This window comes from Hylobates moloch, unplaced genomic scaffold (genome assembly GCF_009828535.3).
Source record: "Hylobates moloch isolate HMO894 unplaced genomic scaffold, HMol_V3 SCAFFOLD_10, whole genome shotgun sequence".
Lineage (NCBI taxonomy): Eukaryota > Metazoa > Chordata > Mammalia > Primates > Hylobatidae > Hylobates > Hylobates moloch.
Window position 1 is genome coordinate 106068250 of NW_026652285.1, and position 17692 is coordinate 106085941.

The 17692-nt window shown below is 55.8% G+C and overlaps 1 protein-coding gene across 5 annotated transcripts in view; it reads right to left on the bottom strand.

Moving 5' to 3' along the window:
• Positions 1-17692, bottom strand: part of VAV2 (vav guanine nucleotide exchange factor 2) — a 219956-nt gene that overhangs the window by 94090 nt on the left and 108174 nt on the right. For all 5 annotated transcript variants that reach the window (XR_009215276.1, XM_032165581.2, XM_032165579.2 and 2 more), the window contains exon 3: positions 1762-1820. Coding sequence is in view for 4 of the 5 variants with exons in the window: in XM_032165581.2 (XP_032021472.1) it covers positions 1762-1820 (59 nt within the window). In the remaining variant the exon portion in view is untranslated. The remainder of the gene's footprint in view (positions 1-1761; positions 1821-17692) is intronic.

A 17692-nucleotide genomic window follows, 5' to 3' on the forward strand; every position in this document is an offset into this window, starting at 1 on the left:
AAACAAAAAAAAAAAACAAAAAAAAACCAGGCTGGGGAGTACAACCACGCCACTGACTGTACTGTATGGTCATGGGCTGGTGGAAGGAAGAAGGAACCATCATTTCTGGAAACAAAAACAAAAAACACATAGTCTTTGTATCCAAAAATGATACTTTTAAAAACAATTAAACATGTTTTAAACGGTGCCTATTACAGACTTTGCACCAGCTGGAAAATAGCCTAGGCACCCGGCGGAGGGACTGGTGGGGCCTCAGAGGCATTAGTTATCCTCTGCAAAGTGCTCAGGGCGCTGGGCACCGGGGTTTTGACTGCTATTCTTTATGCCCCAAATATGTTCTAAATATTCTTTTGTATGTGTTTAATATTTAATTTTAAGAGTCTATCCATGGCCGGGAGCGGTGGCTCATGCCTGTAATCCCAGCACTTTGGGAGGCCGAGGCGGGCAGATGACAAGGTCAGGAGATCGAGACCATCCTGGCTAACACAGTGAAACCCCTTCTCTACTAAAAATACAAAAATTAGCCGGGCGTGGTGGCGGGCGCCTGTAATCCCAGCTACTCGGGAGGCTGAGGCAGGAGAGTGGCGTGAACCCGGGAGGCGGAGCTTGCAGTGAGCCGAGATTGCGCCACTGCACTCCAGCCTGGGCGACAGAGCGAGACTGTCTCAAAAAAAAAAAAAAAAAAAAAAAAAAGAGTCTATCCTATATTTCACATTTTTTAAAAACCTCAATTCAAAGGAATTTCCGTGTCCTCTGAGAATCCAACAACGGAAGTCCCCGTGGGTTTAGGAACATTTACCCCTGCCCAGTGCCTCTGTGAACCTGAGCAAATGGTCCCCACCAAGGGGCAACTGCGCCACCCAAATACTCCAGTACCACCGTCCTGGGACCCCCAGCCTGCAGTCACATACAGCGTCACAGCGTCCCCCATGGATCACATCAGGGTGAGGCCCCTTCCCAAAGTCAGGGCACCCTCATGATGTCACCTGTGCCGAGATGTGACCCCATCCTTGCTGCTCTCAGGCCAGGCTCTCTCTGCCATCCCAGCCTCTGCTTCTCACCCTGCTGGCCCCTGTCCTCCCAAGGGTCTCCCAGACACACGTCCCCACCCAATCAGGAACCTGGTCTCCCTGACCTCAATCTGTGGGTCAGAATCCACAGTGACCAGTTCTCATCTGGGGCTGTTCTCTCCTCTCACAGACACCCAAGTGCCCCATCCAAGTGTCAGAAGCAGGAGGCCAGATCACAGGGGTCATGGGACCCTCTGAGGCGGAATTTTACAGTCCAAGCAGAATAAACGGAGAGTGGAGAAATTCCTTGGCTTGGCTTGTCCGGATGTCCTGCACATAGACCTACAGCCCCTAAGCCAGGCAAGTCCCCCATGCTCTGGCCCCATCCCTGCAAACAGACCCCAGCTACCTCATTGTCGGCACAGCCCCCAGTTCTGATGTGTGGAGAGTGCATTTAGGTAGGCAATGATCTGTGAAAGGATTAATTTGCTGATCTTATTACCTAAATCGAAAGAGATTTTTGCAGCCGTCAGTAACATGCTCGCAAGATTCCCTGGTGTGAGCTGAAGCCTCCCGCCCCCCACACCCCTTCCTGCAGCCGCCAACAGGTTACGCGACAACACGCTGCAAATGCATGGTAAAGACACAGGCAGAGGGCATCTGCCTCCAACCCCAGTATCTGTGACAAGGCACGCTGGTGTCGATGGAGATGAAAGGACCTGGCCTGGGCAGCGCACTCCGGAGAGCTCACCTGATCCCTTTGTTCTGCGCGATGCTGTGCAGGGAGAGCCTCGACACCGCAGAGATGACCTGGGGGAGACAAGAAAAGACGCTCCTGTAATTTCACAAGAAACCAGAAAGGCATCACAGAACTGGGGACAGTGCTTTGCAGGACGTCGAGAACTGTTAACTAAGCACATCGCATCTGGGTAAGAAACACGGCATAGCGTTTTGTAGGCTAGATACTTGTTTTGTATTTGCTGAGCAAAACTTGTCATTTGGATGCGCTGATATATTTGCTGGGCACTGCTGCACTCCCGGCTCCTGTGGCCGCGCTGCTAACAACTCCCGAGCTGCTTCTCACCCAGAAAGGGTCTGCTTCGTCAGGGGCTGCCAGAGGGCTTCACCGAGGCCACCCTTAAAGGGCTCACTCATCCCATGCTGCTGTTCTGCAAGGTACCATATGACCAAGTACAGTTCATGTTCACAGTAGGTGCCAACACATTTCAGAGATGGGGAAATGGGAGCCCAGAGAGATCAAGTGACCTGCCCAAAGTTACCCAGCAGCCAGGGCACCGCGCAGATGCAAATATCCCAGGGTACTGCTTGCTTCCCTTCAAGCCCTCCCCTGCATGACATTTAAACAGATGCCTGGCTCCATGGAGGGCTCGGGATGCAGAAGGACAAGAGCTCCAGGTGCACAGTGGCATAACAGGATCTCTCCTTGTCTCCCCTGGCTGGCAGACTGGTCAAGAGGAAGGTTTGGTGAGAAGCAGTAGCCGCTCCTCCTCCCTCTGCTCTGCCTAACTGGCCTGCCCCGTGATGTGGGCCTCCTCTGGATAGGCAGGACCCACCTGTCTCCCGGCATCGAAAGCCCAACACAGCTACTCCACAGATCTCCAAAGGGACAGGTGGCAAGCAGGCTGGAGACAGGGCAAGAAACTCTGCAGATGAATACGGGGAACCCGGGGCAGGGGACAGGGAGGTGGCTGGCCCAGGGGCACAGGTTGTCACACAGATGAGATGGGCAGGAAGCTGTCACAATTCACGGGGTGAATGGAGCTCCTGCACACCAGACTCAGGCCCTGAGGAGGCAGGTGCGGCCTCGATGTTGAAACTGCACCGAGTACGTGTGTGAGTCCATGTGTGTGAAAGCTCGCGTGTGTGGTCGTGTGTGCATGTTGTTTGCATGTGCTACAAGTCTGTGTGTGCACTGCATGGCTGCATGGCTGTATGTGCATGTGTGTATGTGTGTGTCTGGGGGTGGGCAACAAGAAAAGGCCCACGATGGCCACGTGCCGAATTCATAGACACCCTCCACTGGGTGCTGGCGTCATAGGAACGGAGCCCAGAGGGCGCTCTGTGTGCCACACACCACACCAGGGAACCCCAGGAGGCCATCCTGCAGTGCACATTTGCTAGACAGGAAAACCAAGGCTCAGTCACTTGCCCAAAACCCCCCAGCCAGATGCACCCCCCAGGCTTCCTTTCAGCCTGTTCCACTTCCAGCAGCAATTTTCAAAAGGGGGAGAGGAAAGAAAATGAACCATAGAGACGTCAGGTTCGACCAACGAGGCGGCGGCTGTGTGCTGCCTTCCTGTAGGTGCTCATGATTCGGGACCGGCGCTCAGGGAAGCTGGGGTCGTGGAAGGACAGGGTCCTTCTGTGCTTCCTCAGACAAGACTCAGTGGGCCGATTATGCGGCCGGCCCAGCCGCACTCCCATGCTGATGCTACCAGGGGCCTTTCACAAATAATGAGGAACTTGGCTCTGGAGTGTTTTTGGCTTTTAAGAGCTCTAAGCATTTAGGGAAAACAAAAATGAAAGCAATATTGCTGTATGTCCTTATAGTTATTTGGAGGAATGCTAGATCCCAAAGGGTTTGGCAACTACAGGGCACCTGAGCCCCCTCTCACACACCTTCCGCGGCAGACGTGGCTGATCAACCCCTCTGAGGAGCCGGGCACAGGCCCAGAGCCTTCCTCCATGGAGTCTAAGGAGGCACCAGCATTCGGTCAGCGCTGACACACGAGAACCTGTTTGTCAACCTGGAGTCAGCGCAAAGGCCCCAGGTCGGGTCGTACAGATGGAACTGGAGACAGACAGGAGGCGTGAAGGGCGAGCCAGCCAAGGCCAGAACATGGGTCTCCTGCGTCCATTCATCTGTGGCCCCTGTGGACAATTTCTACAGCTGCTGTGACCACAGCAGCCTCGACCCCGAGCTTGGGGCACTTTGCCCCAGGATGAACGTGTCACGAGTAGCTGATAAAGGGCTCTGGAGGGCCTGCAGCATCGATGGGGCGGCTCCTTCCATGGGTTCAGCGTGGCCAGCTATGCCGGAGGAGCCCTGTCTCTCCATCGGCCTGAATTTCAGGCTTCCTGGCTGGCACTGGGGATGGGGGGAAGCTCAGGGGCCCACCACAGGGAACCACACTCCAGTGACCCAAAACCCAGGGCAGGGGCTGCTGAAGCAGACACCGGACCCCTGAGATAGCTGTGGGGTCAGATGGGGCAGAGGCGGCCCCACGTGAAACCCACAGGCCTGAAAGGTTAGGAGCAGAAGTACCTCCCTGCAGGAGGAGGGATGCCCTACAGTAGCTCCCCAGGGCACCTCTGGCTGTGCCCGCCCCACTCCCAGGACAGAGAGCTGGGTGTCCCCAGGGGCCCGGCTCTCAGGCAATGATCAAACACCTCTTAGCCCACAGCCCCAGCCGACTCTTCCAATATCGCAAATGTCAAAGGATGACATTTTCCCTACTTTTATTACCTCGTCTGTTCCGAGTCCCAGTTAACAAACGAATGAAGACGCACAGCTGCACTTCCCTTCTTGCCTCCCTCCCTCTCCTGCAGACAGCCACCGGATCAGGAGGAAAGGAGTGTGTGTGTGCTGGGGACAAGGAACAGGGAGGAAAGACAAGGGGAATGATGTGCCACTCAAAATGACCAGGCATGCTGGGGAGCCCACCCGTACCGCCAGCTCCCAAAGCTTCAGGCCTCTATGCCATTCACCAACGGCCAGGCCTCACCAGGCCATGCTTGGTGAGACTCACTGAGGAACGAGGTGGGGACTGGAGAGCTCAGAGGACAGGCTGTGGTGGTTGAGTCCAGATCCTGGATGGCAGCCCTGGCTCCGTCCCCACCCAACCATGGCCTGCTCTGACCTCAGGTTCCAAGACACCGGTAGGCTGTCAGCCTCCACACAGCCACAGCACAACCTTTTAAAGGCGGCACTTTAAAAGACAGACCCTAGGTCCTACCTCCGACCCCACAGGCTCTGGGGCCTGGGAATATGCATTTATAGTTCAGGGCCCACATGGCTGGATATGCAGCCCGCTGGGGCCCTCTGTCCCCTAGGGACTAGCCAGATGGGTAACGCCACAGACTGGGTCAAAGCCTGCGGGAAGCCAGCAGCACGTCCCAATTGTCCACTTGTGGACGCCTCACAGAGCCAGGGTCCCTGAAGCCCCTCCACACTGGACGGGGAAGCAGAGGGTTCAGAAAGGACGCAGGGAAGGGCATGCGGTCTGTGAGCTCCTCCAGGGTAGGAACTAAGTTGGCTTTGCCGAATGATTTATCTCCAACGTCTTCACGTTGCAGGCCCATCAGCTATAACTCCACCTGAGAAACCTTTAGATCACAGTGACTGTAAATACAAAGCTCTATGCTGCAGGTTCAGCAGAGGATAGGAAGCCTCAGTGATCCCAGAGCCCAGGCACCGAAAACTCCACGTGACAGGTCTTTCCGCAAAAACACTTCAGCATTTTTACTTTACTGCACCAAGTTTCCAAACTGAGGACAGAAGTGCTGTGCTCATAGTATTTGCAACTTAAACATCCACAATCAAAACTCAAGACAGGGCCAGGAAGAAAAAGGAAACGTAGACTGCGGATTCACTGTAGGACAATCACCCAATCTTGCACGGCCTTCTGGAAAGAACCCAGATGTCTAGCTATTCACACGTGACCTCATCCCAGTCTCCACTGCACCTTCTGCACTTTCTCTCTGCATCTTCTGCCTCCCTTCTTTTTCACACCTCCTGTAACTTCACCCCTCTGTGCTGTATTCTTAGTGACTTCCTCAGTTCTGTCTTCTGATTCATTAATTCTCCCTTCAGCTCCACCTAGACTACTGTTTAAGACACATACTGAGTTTTTCATTTCAACAACCTCAATTTTCATTTTGAGAATTTCTATTTAGTTATTTTCTCAAATTCCATCTGTTCTTTTTGTCCTGCTTGTTTGCTCATCATTTTCTCTTCTTTTCTTTTGCATTCTGTTCCTTTTTTCCGAGAATAGAAATTCTCTCTCATCGATTGCATCTGCTAGCCCCCTCCCACATGCTGATTTGTTTCTTTTTGAGCACCAGCTGGCTAGTCTGGTAAACATACATATATTCACAGATTACATGTATTGTGTATAAACACACGTATATATTGTTCTATGCTGTAAGTGCATCCTCAATGGGAATTGTTTTCCATGGGTGGAGGGAGCCCCCAAGCTCTGAGAGACATAACTGTGAGGCTCTCCTGGTTTTCAGGCCCCACCCCAGGCCTGGTGCCAAAGCAGGGTGGATCCTGCCAAAGACTGTTTCCCTGCCCAGCCTGGGATGGTCAGCTGCTTCTGTGTGCCAGGGTACAGCTCTCTGGTCCCCACTCCATGGCCCTCTCGGCCTCCCTGGCTCAGCTCTCTGCACTGCCTCCATTCCACCTCCCTTACCTCCACCATGACGCAACCCCAGCTGTTAGGGCCCAGGCCCTAGGGTGGGCCTGGTTTCAGGCCTCCCAGGGGGTGGGTGGGGAGCCAAGGTGGCCTGGCTCCTCTTTCTGTCTTTGACATCCCTCTTGGTTTCTGACAATTGAGGATTTCCCTTTCTAGTTCTAAGCCTAGTAATCATGTTTTAGTTTGCATTATTTCATTTAAAGAGGGATTCTATGTGTTGAGGGGAGGGGAGGAGCCCACTCTCACTGGACCACTGTGTTTCATAGAAATCCCTACACCTTCCGCAGAGCAGGAACTCACAAGAACCTCCAAGCAAAACAGCCGTCAAATCCCCGTGAGCCTGCAGCCCATTGGTGGGAGTGAGGACACACCTACTCAACATCAGTCAGTGTGGGGGCAACTGCACTGCGATGATTTTAAAGAGGAGCCTGGCCAGGCGCGGTGGCTCACGCCTGTAATCCCAGCACTTTGGGAGACCGAGGTGGGCGGATCACTTGAGGTCAGGAGTTCGAGACCAGCCTGGCCAGCATGGTGAAACCCCATCTCTATTAAAAATACAAAAAAATTAGCTGGGCGTGGTGGCACATGCCTGTAGTTCCAGCTACCTGGGAGGCTGAGGCAGGAGAATGGCTTGAACCCAGGAGGTGGAGGTTCCAGTGGGCCGAGATTGCGCCACTGTACTCCAACCTGGGCAACAGAGCAAGACTCCGTCTCAAAAAAAAAAAAAGAGGAGCCTGCCAATTTTGCCATTATGATGGTAGACGATGGGGTGGTGTCTGTTTAGCACATGTCACCGGGTCGCAGTGTGGGGCAGTGACACGGAAGCGGGAACTCCGGGCCGCACAGGTTCAGGTTCGAATGTCAGCCTCCCCCTCGGAGCTGGGGCAAACTTTCAGCCTCCCTGAGCCTGTTTCCTCAACAGTAAAACACGGTCCTAACAGAGGTCTCGTCACAAGGCTGCTGGGGCCTGCAGGAGGACACGCCCCTGGAGGGCACACAACACCGCCCGTGATTGCTGAGTGAGGACACGGCCATGGGTCTGCCGATGGTCCCGGCACTCCCTGCAGAGCCAGAGCAGGCGTCTGTCCACACAGGGGACCACAGGGTCCTCAGAGCAGGTCTGCAGCTGGGCAGCCAAGGCCAGCATCAAGGCTCAACACCCAGTGCCCACTAGGCCTCCCTCCAGGAAGCCCATCTCGCCAGGTGGTGCGTGCCCAACTCTAGCTTTCTCTTTCTGGCGCCTCGGAGAGATGGAAGCCAAAAAAAGTGACCCAATCACCCTGCACTTGAGCCAGTGAAGCCACTGAGTACCCCTATGGTGGGGCCGCCTGGGGCCCTAGGGAAGGGTGCCACGTGCTCTGACAAGGTTTACAAGTCCCCGGCACCCTGCAGGCCCCTCTCTGACCCTCGTCAAGCCTCCAGGAGTACTGGCTTTGCTTAGAGCCTCCGGAGGGAATCTCCCTTTCCAGGACCCCCTGGCAGGGCCAGCCATACCCTCCTGGCCACCACCTACAGACCCCAATGCACCAGGTGAAGACAAGAGTAGCAGCAGCCAACAGTTTTCAGTGCAGTGCTAGACCCAAGATGTCCCACCCAGCTCTCGCCACCTGGAGCTGGAAAGTACGTGCACCTTCTCCCAGGAGGAGCAAGGCTCTGTCGCATCCAGCGACCCATCCACGGTCCTCTAGCTGGACGACTGAGAATGCTAACAGCTGCCAGGAGAAATGGTCCAGTGTAGGGCAGTCCACCTGGCCCCGGGCTCAGCTGAGTGCTGGGCTCACAGCAGCCTCCAGCATCGTTTCCTGAACCAGTGGAAATGAGCCACTCCTCCCACACCGCCTACAGGAATTGCTCAGACAGGGATCTGACGTCTCAGGAAGACCTCCCGGCTGCTCCCCACCCAAGGCCCCAAGTGCACCTCGGACAGACAGACCAGGAGACTTGCAGTGAGAGAGCCAGTGGCTTCTCCAACGATTGTTAACTGTCTTGTTCCACATTTAAAAGTCCCCTTCGTCTTGAGGAAACTGCCCAAGGTGGCCACGCGAATCCTCGCTGCCCTCCGTGCTTCTCGATCTGAAGTAATGGTCAGGTCCTGACTCAACCTGAGTGCTGTGAGCTACCCGGGGCACGGGTCTGTGCGCCAACACGAGGGGCAACGTGCCCACAGCACGGCAGGCGCCGCATCCCCGTGAGGTGGGGCGCGGTGGGGAGAAGGAAGAGAAATGAGTCTTCTGGCTCTGGCCAGATGCTCTGCGAAGGGGGAAGAGCCGACTGCCCTGGGTTCAAATCTGCCCTTCCCGGGCACCGTGCTGAGGCTCCCTGAGGCTCGGTTGGCTTATCTGTGAGATGGGGATAACAGTGTCTACCCGTGTGGCTGTAGGTGAATGAGACAGAGCCTGGCCCAAAGCAGGGACTCGCGTACAGCTTGCGGAACGGGGACTGTGCCCAATCAGGAGGGCCCATGGAGGGACTCACGGCTGCACTCCATCCTCCACTTGCTCGAATGAAGAAACAAAAACAGAGCAAAGTACTAGGCTCAGGGCCAGAAGCGTGCATGTTTGTTATGACTTTAGAAGACACCCAGAACCCCTGAAGTGTCCCGCCATCTCCTGGGAATGCCGCTCTGGCCCATCCTATCCCTGCATCCCCACAGCTTCCCCTGGTACCTGGGATGTGAACCTGAGCACGTGGTTCCTCCGGCCAAACCTCAGTCAAGACACTCAAGCCAGGCAATAGTGACCCAGAACAACGACCCAGGTGGATGCAGGTGTGCCTTACAAAGGGAAATGGAGCTGGGTGCTGTGGCTCATGCCTGTAATCCCAGCTACAGCCTCACTTAAGATGAGGAGTTCGAGACCAGCCTCGGCAATATGGTGAATCCCCATCTAATTTTTTTTTTTTTTTTTTTGGAGACAGAGTTTCATTCTTGTCACCCAGGCTGGAGTGCAGTGGCACCATCTCCGCCCACTGCAACCTCTGCCTCCCGGGCTCAAGCGATTCTCCTGCCTCAGCCTCCTGAGTAGCTGGGGATTACAGGCAAGTGTTACCACACCTGGCTAATCTTGTATTTTTAGTAAAGATGGGGTTTCAGCATGTTGGCCAGGCTGGTCTAACCTCAGGTGATCCGCCCACCTCGGCCTCCCAAAGTGCTGGGATTACAGGCAGGAGGCACCACACTCAGCCCCATCTCTTAAACAACAACAACAACAACAAAGTCTTTAAGGCCAGGTGCAGTGGCTCACACATGCAATCTCAGCACTTTGGGAGGCTGAGACAGGAGGATTGCTGGAAGCCAGGAGTCTGAGGCCAGCCTGAGCAATGCAACGAGACTCTATCTCTACAAAAAAATAAAAAAGTAAAAATAACCAGATGTGGTGGCATGCACCTGTGGTCCTGGCTACTCGGGAGGCTGAGGTGGGAGGATCACTTAAGCCCAGGAGGTCAAAGCTGCAGTGAGCTAGGATCATGCCACTGCACTCCAGCCTGGGCAACACAGTGAAACCCTATCTCAAAAAAATAAATAAAAATTAAAAGGAAATTGGAGCCCTGAGCCATGCTGCCGACCACGTGATGATGAGCCATCTGCGGACCCAGCCTGCTCTCAGAGACTGTCCTGATCAGAAGAGCTTTCTGGCCCCGACCCTCCTGCTGTCATTAGCAATCAGTAAGCAGGAACCGCACAGACCTGGCCTCAGCCGCAGACCTTCCTTATCAGCCATTACCACGCATCTGGAAACACACACACACGCAGCCCAACAGAGCCAAATGGCAAGATTATCAAACTCATTTAAATATGTTGCCCCGGAAACTCACCTATCTGCCTTGGAAATCTACAGCTACTACTGCTGCATATTCAGAAGCAAATCATTATAAATTACTTTCTCTAACTCAGCCTGTGTTATCCTTCATTTTTTTCTTTTTTCACGTGGAAAGCATGGTCAGAAAAACTTGGGGTTCTTGCCTTCAGAATGACAAGCGACCATCGAGCAGTGATAATTACAAAACATGTGCAATCACGGCTTCACATTCAGGTTTTGCCACCAGGAGAAGGCTGGAAAAACAAAAGCAAGCAGGAAAGGCACTTCTCAGCCACTGCATTCGGCAATGGCAGGGCTGTGGGGCCTAACATCAACATCGGAAGTTTCTTCTAGGGAGCCGGCAGAGTGCAGGAAGAGAGGTGGGAGCTGCCCCCAGGCCCCAGGACAGCTGAGCGGCAAAATGAAAAATGCCACTCACTCGAGCCAGGCGACTGGCAGCAACTCTGAAGGGGAATGCATGAAAGGAGGGTCTGGGTGTCCTTACTAAGAAGATCAGGGCTCGAAAGTCGTTTCGAAGGAAAGAAAAAGGTGAGAGCGTCTTCCCTGTAAACAAATAGCTCAGAATTGGCTCACTCTTCCTGGAGCTTTCAACATGATGTAAAATGATGCCCAAATATATGCTTCCTCACTCTCAGTGGGTCTGGATCAACACCCTCAAATGCAGGAGTCTGAGAGACCACCTGAGCCTTGGAGACCAGCAGCCTGAATCTTTGTGTCTTAAACTCTGTGGGTGCTCCTTGTCTACAACATAGATGGATAAGTGGGTGGGTGGGTGGATGGATAAGTGGGTGGGTGAATAACTGAGTGGGTGGGTGAACAGATGGATGGATGGATGAGCAGATGAGTGCACAGGTGGGTGGCTGGGTGGACAGACGGACGGATAGACAGACGGATGTATAAGTGGGTGTGTGGGTGGATAAGTGGGTCAGTAGATGGATGGATGGATGGATGGATGGATGGATGGATGGATGGATGGCCTGATGGGGGTGGGTGGATGGATGGATGGTGGATGGATGGATGGATGGATGGATGGATAATGGGTGGGTGAACAGATGGATGGATGGATGGGCAGATGGATGGATGGCTGGATAAGTGGGTGCATAGGTGGGTGGATGGTTAAGTGGGTGGGTGGGTGAACAGACAGATGGATGGATGGATGGATAAGTGCAGTGGTTGGTGGGTGTGTTTGGAATGGATGGATGAATAGAGGGGCAGATGGACAGATGGTAAGTGGGTGGGTGGATGGATGAATAGATGGATGGATGGATGGGCAGATGGATGGATGGATGGATGGATGGATGGATGGATGAGGGGGATGGATGGATGGATGGATGGATGGATGGACGGACGGACGGTGGGTAGATGGATGCTGACTCAGAGGGATCTCTTTGCCTCAGTCCCTTCTGATGAAGTAAGGAGAGAAGAGAGAGATGAGCCCCTGATGGCAGCCTCATACCTATCTCCCTGAGTCCCTAATACACCCTTGAAAATTTCTGTACAAATGTCCTCCCTCATGGTGGGGGTCACAACCACCTACCATGGAGGCACCACTGACCCTATTTTGCAACTGAGAAAACCCAAGTTCAGACAGGTAACATGACTCGACCAAGGTCTCATTGCTGTGGGAGGCTGAAGCCTGGGTCTGACTCAAAGCCCAGCTCCGAACAATAAAAGGTACCTGAGAGTCACCACCTGCCCAGGAACAGGGGCCAGCCCTGCCCCTTCTGAGCCCCCAGCAGGTGGTTCAGGGACAGACCCTCCAGCCAGACCCTGGCTTCATGGGGTCCTCGCTCCACCCTTCCTCTGAGTGCCTGCCCCACTGGGAATGAAAGGCTGGGATTCTAGTCTGGAAGGTTCTCCCAGCTGGAATCACATCCAGGACTCTCAGGCACTGGCACAGAGGGCAGACCTGAAGATCCCTGTGAGCTCCTCAAGGGGGTGGCTGAGCAGAAGCCCCCAGGGATGGCACAGCTGTGAATGGGACACTGGCCAGGGCCAGGGATGTGGGGAGACTGATCGTATGTGAACCAGGGCCTCAGTGACCTGCCCGACCCCAAGAGGGAAGAGAAAAAAGGGGCAGGGGCCAGCCCCAAAGAAAACTGCAAGCCCTAGCTTCCTCCCTGCGTGCTCGGCTCCCAGCACCCACGTCCTCCGTGTTTCCACAGCTGTGCTGGGTGGGTGACTAACTTCCCCCTCTTCTCTGCCATGGTGTGGCCAGGCTAGAGGAAAAGGGCTGATGGCGTCCTCATTCCACACACCGTCTCTTTTCCCCACTGCAGTCAGCTACACTGGCCCAGCTGCCCCAACCAGGATGTAGGGGCACAGCCTCTCCTTGGCTTGAAGGGTCAGGGTTCTAGGCCCAGTTCCCGACACTTCTAGAGGAAACCCAAGGCTTGGAGCAGAGGCAGGAAGGCTGGCAGGGAAGCCCTGGGGGTCAGAGTTACTTTGTGCACCTTGGGACCCGGGGAGAGAAGAGGCTGGAAGAGAGAAGTGGGACCAGGCAGCCTCCTGGAGCACAGGAGGAGGCGTGAGCTGGTGGAGTATCTGGAGCAACACGTCCTCTCCAGGCAGCCGCTCCAACCACGGGGCTCTGGAAGCTTCTTGACTAAGACAGAGTCTACCGCTCACAAAGTGGGGCAGACGGGTGGACAGAAAAGCACACAAGGGGGTGGCTCACGCCTGTAATCCTAGCATTTTGGGAGGCAGAAGCGGGCAGATCACTTGAAGCTAGGAGTTCTAGACCAGCCTGGGCAACATGGTGAAACCCCATCTCTACTAAAAATAACAAAAATTAGCCAGGGGTGGTGGTGTGCACCTGTAATCTCAGCTACTTGGGAGGCTGGGGCAGAAGAATCGCTTGAACCCAGGAGGCGGAGGTTGCAGTGAGCCAAGCTTGAGCCACTGCACTCCAGCCTGGGCGACAGAGGGAGGGGGCAGGAGAGGGAGGAAGGAAGACAGGAAAACACACAATGGCAGCTGCACTCACATGTTAGCTGAGTGCCTGCTCTGTGCTGGGCGTGTGAGGGAAGCTACAATTTAATCTGAGATCCTGAGCAAAACAGTACAGAGGCTCAGACCAGGACATTATGCCAGAGCTGGGATCAAGTCCTAAGCCTGCCACGGACGATCTCAGCCACTCCTCTCTGGGCCTCGGTTTCCCTGTGTGTGGAATAAGGAAACCGCAAGACATACAGATGGCAAAGGGCGTCTTGCCACACTCCCACTCCCACTGTGCTCACGGTGGAGTCACCAGCTGGTCACCGTGCCCCCGCTGAAGACACTGGCCTCTGCAGCTGTCTCTGCACAGTGCTCTGGGCAGACGCTGCCTATGAAAGTGATCAGCACCCTCTAAGACAGGAGCGGCACCGCCCTGGGAAACGCCTGGAAAAACAGCCTCGGGTCCCCTGAGCACTGACTGCCCACTGTCCCCAGTTCCTAAGGCCAGCACGGAAGCCCTGTGTCCCAGGGTTGGGCAAGTACAGACGAGGCATCAGGTGGCAGCTGCTCCCCACCAGGAAACTCTACAGGAATCAGTCGGGGGTCAGGGGCTGTTAGGGGGAATTTCCCGTCCTTCATGGAAGCAGCTTAGCAGCCATCTGGTCCAAATTCTCCAATTTTGAGATGGGAAACCTAAAACCCAGCTGGGAAGATGGAAGAGCTTCACAAGCCCACCCAGCAACTTCCAGGCAGGGCCCAGCCTAGAATCAGGGGTTCCTGTTTGGAGCCTAAGGCTCTTCTCTCCCAGACGTGGCGTCCTCCAGGACAGCTAACCACCGTCTAGGCCTCCTGCCTGCCTGCCAGATCTTTCCCAGGTTTATTTCATTTTATTCCCTCAAAACCCCCACGAGACGGTTCTGTGGCTCTCCCCTTTCTGAGGAGGAGTCACTGGGGCTGGGGCAGACAGCTGGTGCCTCTGGCAGCAGAGCCCGGCTCTCCACACCGCCCTGCCCCGGAGGGCCGGCTATCCATCCTGGATTTGAAGCTGAGGGACAAACCACAGCCTCCAGGCATGAAAGCAAGGTTTCTGGAGTGGGGCCCTGCAGCCTGCAAGGCCAGTAAACCTGTCCCAGCACGACTGGCTGGGTAGGCTGGGCCACTCACTGTCTGCGAATGCTGCTCTCTCATTCCCAGAGACACTCCTCAGCCCCTCCTGGGCATCACTCAGCTCTGCCGTGGCTGCAGGAGCCAGGCACAGATGGCGCCTCCCTCCCCTGCCCACCAGGAAAAAGGGGGGATAAAGGTGGGTTCCAGTGTGGGAGGCATCCCAGACCCGGGCTGCAGACGAGCCGTATCAGTCTCTCTTTAACCAGAGGCAAGGCCAGAGACCATGACACAGATCTGCTGCCTAGCGTGTGAGTCACTGCCTCCAAGGTACAAGAATCCCACAGGAAGCCCAAGGTACCCGCCCAGACCTTGAGGCCAATGCGCGGTTGCACCGCAAAGGCAGGAGGGAGGGGCTCTGGCCTCCCCCACCCCACCCCGATCTCTGCACGGAGGTCTCACCTCCTCCAAGAGCCTCCTGTGCTGCTTCTTCCTTGGACCCTTCCCTCTTCCCAGAGGTGGAGACAGTGAACCAAGGGGCTGGAACACAGGCGTCTACACAGGCAGATTCCCATGTGGGACCCTAGGATCCATCTCCCTCCCCAGCCCACAACTGCAGGACAGCTGTCCAGGCAGGAAGTGGGGTGTGGAGGCCTCATGGAGCCAACCACTGTGCATGGTCCCAGCTGCAAGAGGCCTTGGGGGAAACATGCGTCCAGAACCCTCACCTTACACACGGAGAAGACGGGTCTAGAAATGGGTGTGTCTCATCCAAGGCCCCATAGCTAGTCGAGGCAGAGCAGGCCCAGAAAGAACAAGGGTGGGAATGAGGATGGTCACCATAAAAACGGAATCACAGGCTCTCCCGCTGCAGACCCCAGACTGAGCACTTCATGGGATCACCTGCGTTTCTTTCACTGCCCCCAGGCTCTGAACTCTCACCACACTCAGGTCACACGTGTGCAAGCCGGGGCTCAGGAGGTCACTCACGGTGGGCTGGGAACCCGGGTTCACAGGGCCAGAGCCGAGTGCTAAACCCTCCGTGCCAAGGCCAGACCCAGGCCCCAGCCACTGCCTGGCCTGGCTTCACAGAGCCAACTGCCCCCACCACACAGCCCAGCGCCACAGCCCCGGGGGGCTATCCACAGCTGATGGGAACAGGCCACCTTTCTGCCGGTTAAGGAGCTCATCAGGCAGAGGGCAGGCCCCGAGCAGGCAGAGGGGGCCCCCCAGACGGAAGGCAGGCTCTGGGCAACCCAGAATCCTAGTCAGAGAGTCTGAGCAGCTCAAAGTGAGGGCTGCCTGGAGAAGGCACAGGCCTATGATAAAGTAGCACAGAAACAGGTGATCCCCTTCGAGGCACAGACTGCCCGGCACTGCAGCGCACGGCGGGGCTGACCCTGCCAGTCCCTTCAAAAGCTCAGCTCCCAACCGCCCTGCGCCAGGGCCTGCTGACAAACACCACAGGAACACACTTGAGGCCCCTGCTCTAGTCCCCTCTAGCACAAGAGGCTATAAAATGAATTGACGTTTGTGATGGCTAATGCTACGGCGCCATCCTGCCTGGGCTAAGGGGTGCCCAGAGGGCAGGGAGGACATTATCTCCGGAGTGGCTGAGCAGTGTTTCCAGAAGAGACCAGCATCTGAGTCAGTAGCTGAGTATAGCAGACGCCTCCCGTGCCCTCGGGCCTCACCCAACTGCGGGGCCCAAACAGGTCAAGATGGCAGAGGAAGGCCTTATTCACTCACTGCCCAGCGGGCACAGCCATCATCTCCTGCCCTCGGACACTGATGCTCCTCATTCTCAGGCCTTTGGGCTCAGACTGAGACTCATGCCATCAGGCCCCTTGGGTCTCGGGCCTTCGGATCAGGACTGGAGCTGCACTACCAGCCTTCCTGACCTCCAGCTTCACAGCAGCTGGTTTCAGGACTTCTCAGCCCCCAAGGATCGTGTGAGCCAGTCCCTGGTATTAAATCTTCCTATCTATCCATATGCTATCGGCGCTGCTGCTCTGGAGAACCCTGACTAATACAATATTGGAAAGGAGCACGCATCTCCCCCGGGATGGCCCCATCAGGCACACCCTGCTCCCACGCCCAGCACCACTGACTGCTGCCAGCAGAGGCGCTGTGGAGACAATAGTGGTAGGGCGGCAAGGGACAGGGTGGGTGTGGAGCAAAGACAATTCCCCTAAGGAAGGCAGGCCCCCTGGGACTGAGGGAGAGCAGCCAGTCAGCCAAGGCCAGGAGAACATGCAGGGGGTGGGCCCACGCACAGGCCTGGACAGCGGCCATGGCCACACAGGGGACCAAAGAGTGGAGGCCTGTCGGACACAGGGCCAAGGAGCTGGCCTCGCCTGGGGCAGTGGGAGTGCAGGGTCAGGCTGGTGTTTGAGAGATGCTTCCGGCTGCAAAGAGGATACTGGGTGGAGGGAAGTCAGGACCGCGGGAGGGGGGCAGCCCCAAGGAGTCTTCTGACCAGGCCAGGTGCACAATGGCAGGAAGGCCCAGGCAGGAGGCCACAGGGATGGACACATCCAGAGAGGACACAGCCAGAACTGTTTAAGAGACTGATCAAAGCTGCCTGGGTGCAGGGGTGAGGCAGGGAAGAGAGAAACCATCTCTGTCCTTTCTGCCAGGAGACACAGAAAGCGCTGGCCTGAAGAAAGGGGATAATGGGGGAGGATGGCCACTGGGGTCTGGACGCACAGTGGCCAGCTACGGAGGGGAGGGCAGGGGATGCCTGGACTGGCGTCTGGGCGAGGCTAAGCTTAAACCCTTGGTGCGGCCTCGAGCAAGTCGCTGCCTGCCCCGAGTCTCCCTCCCCACCCACCTGGGGAAAGGGGAGGCTGAGAGACACGTGGTTATCTGAGCCACCACCACCCCATTTCTGCTTCCCACAGAACCCCCACCCGGCCTGCCAGACACCCTTCTGCCACCTTCCTCTGGCCCCAGGATGCCCTGGCTGTACGAGGAGAGGCTCCCTCTGCCCTCAAACAGTTGCTAGCAGCCTTTCTTCCCCAGCAGATAATTGGCACACTCCACACTCTGCGCAACAATGCCAAGACGCAGCCCACAAAGCTGGGACCCACACCCCAGACACACAGCTATCCACTGGCCAGGCGGACAAGCCCAAAATCAGCCACTGCCCACAAGCAGGGCGGGAGCATCACACTGCCAGGAACCTTCTTGAAACAGCCTATGCTCATGTTCTGGGTGACACGTTCAGCTCTGGGCTCAGAAGTTACCCCACTGCCTCTATGAATCCTCAACCACCCAATGAGGTCAATGTTACGATGCCCCTTGTCAAATGATGAAACTGAGGGTCAGAGTGGTCACCTGCACACATCAGCTTGATGGTCTGATGCAAGCTCTTAAAGGAAAG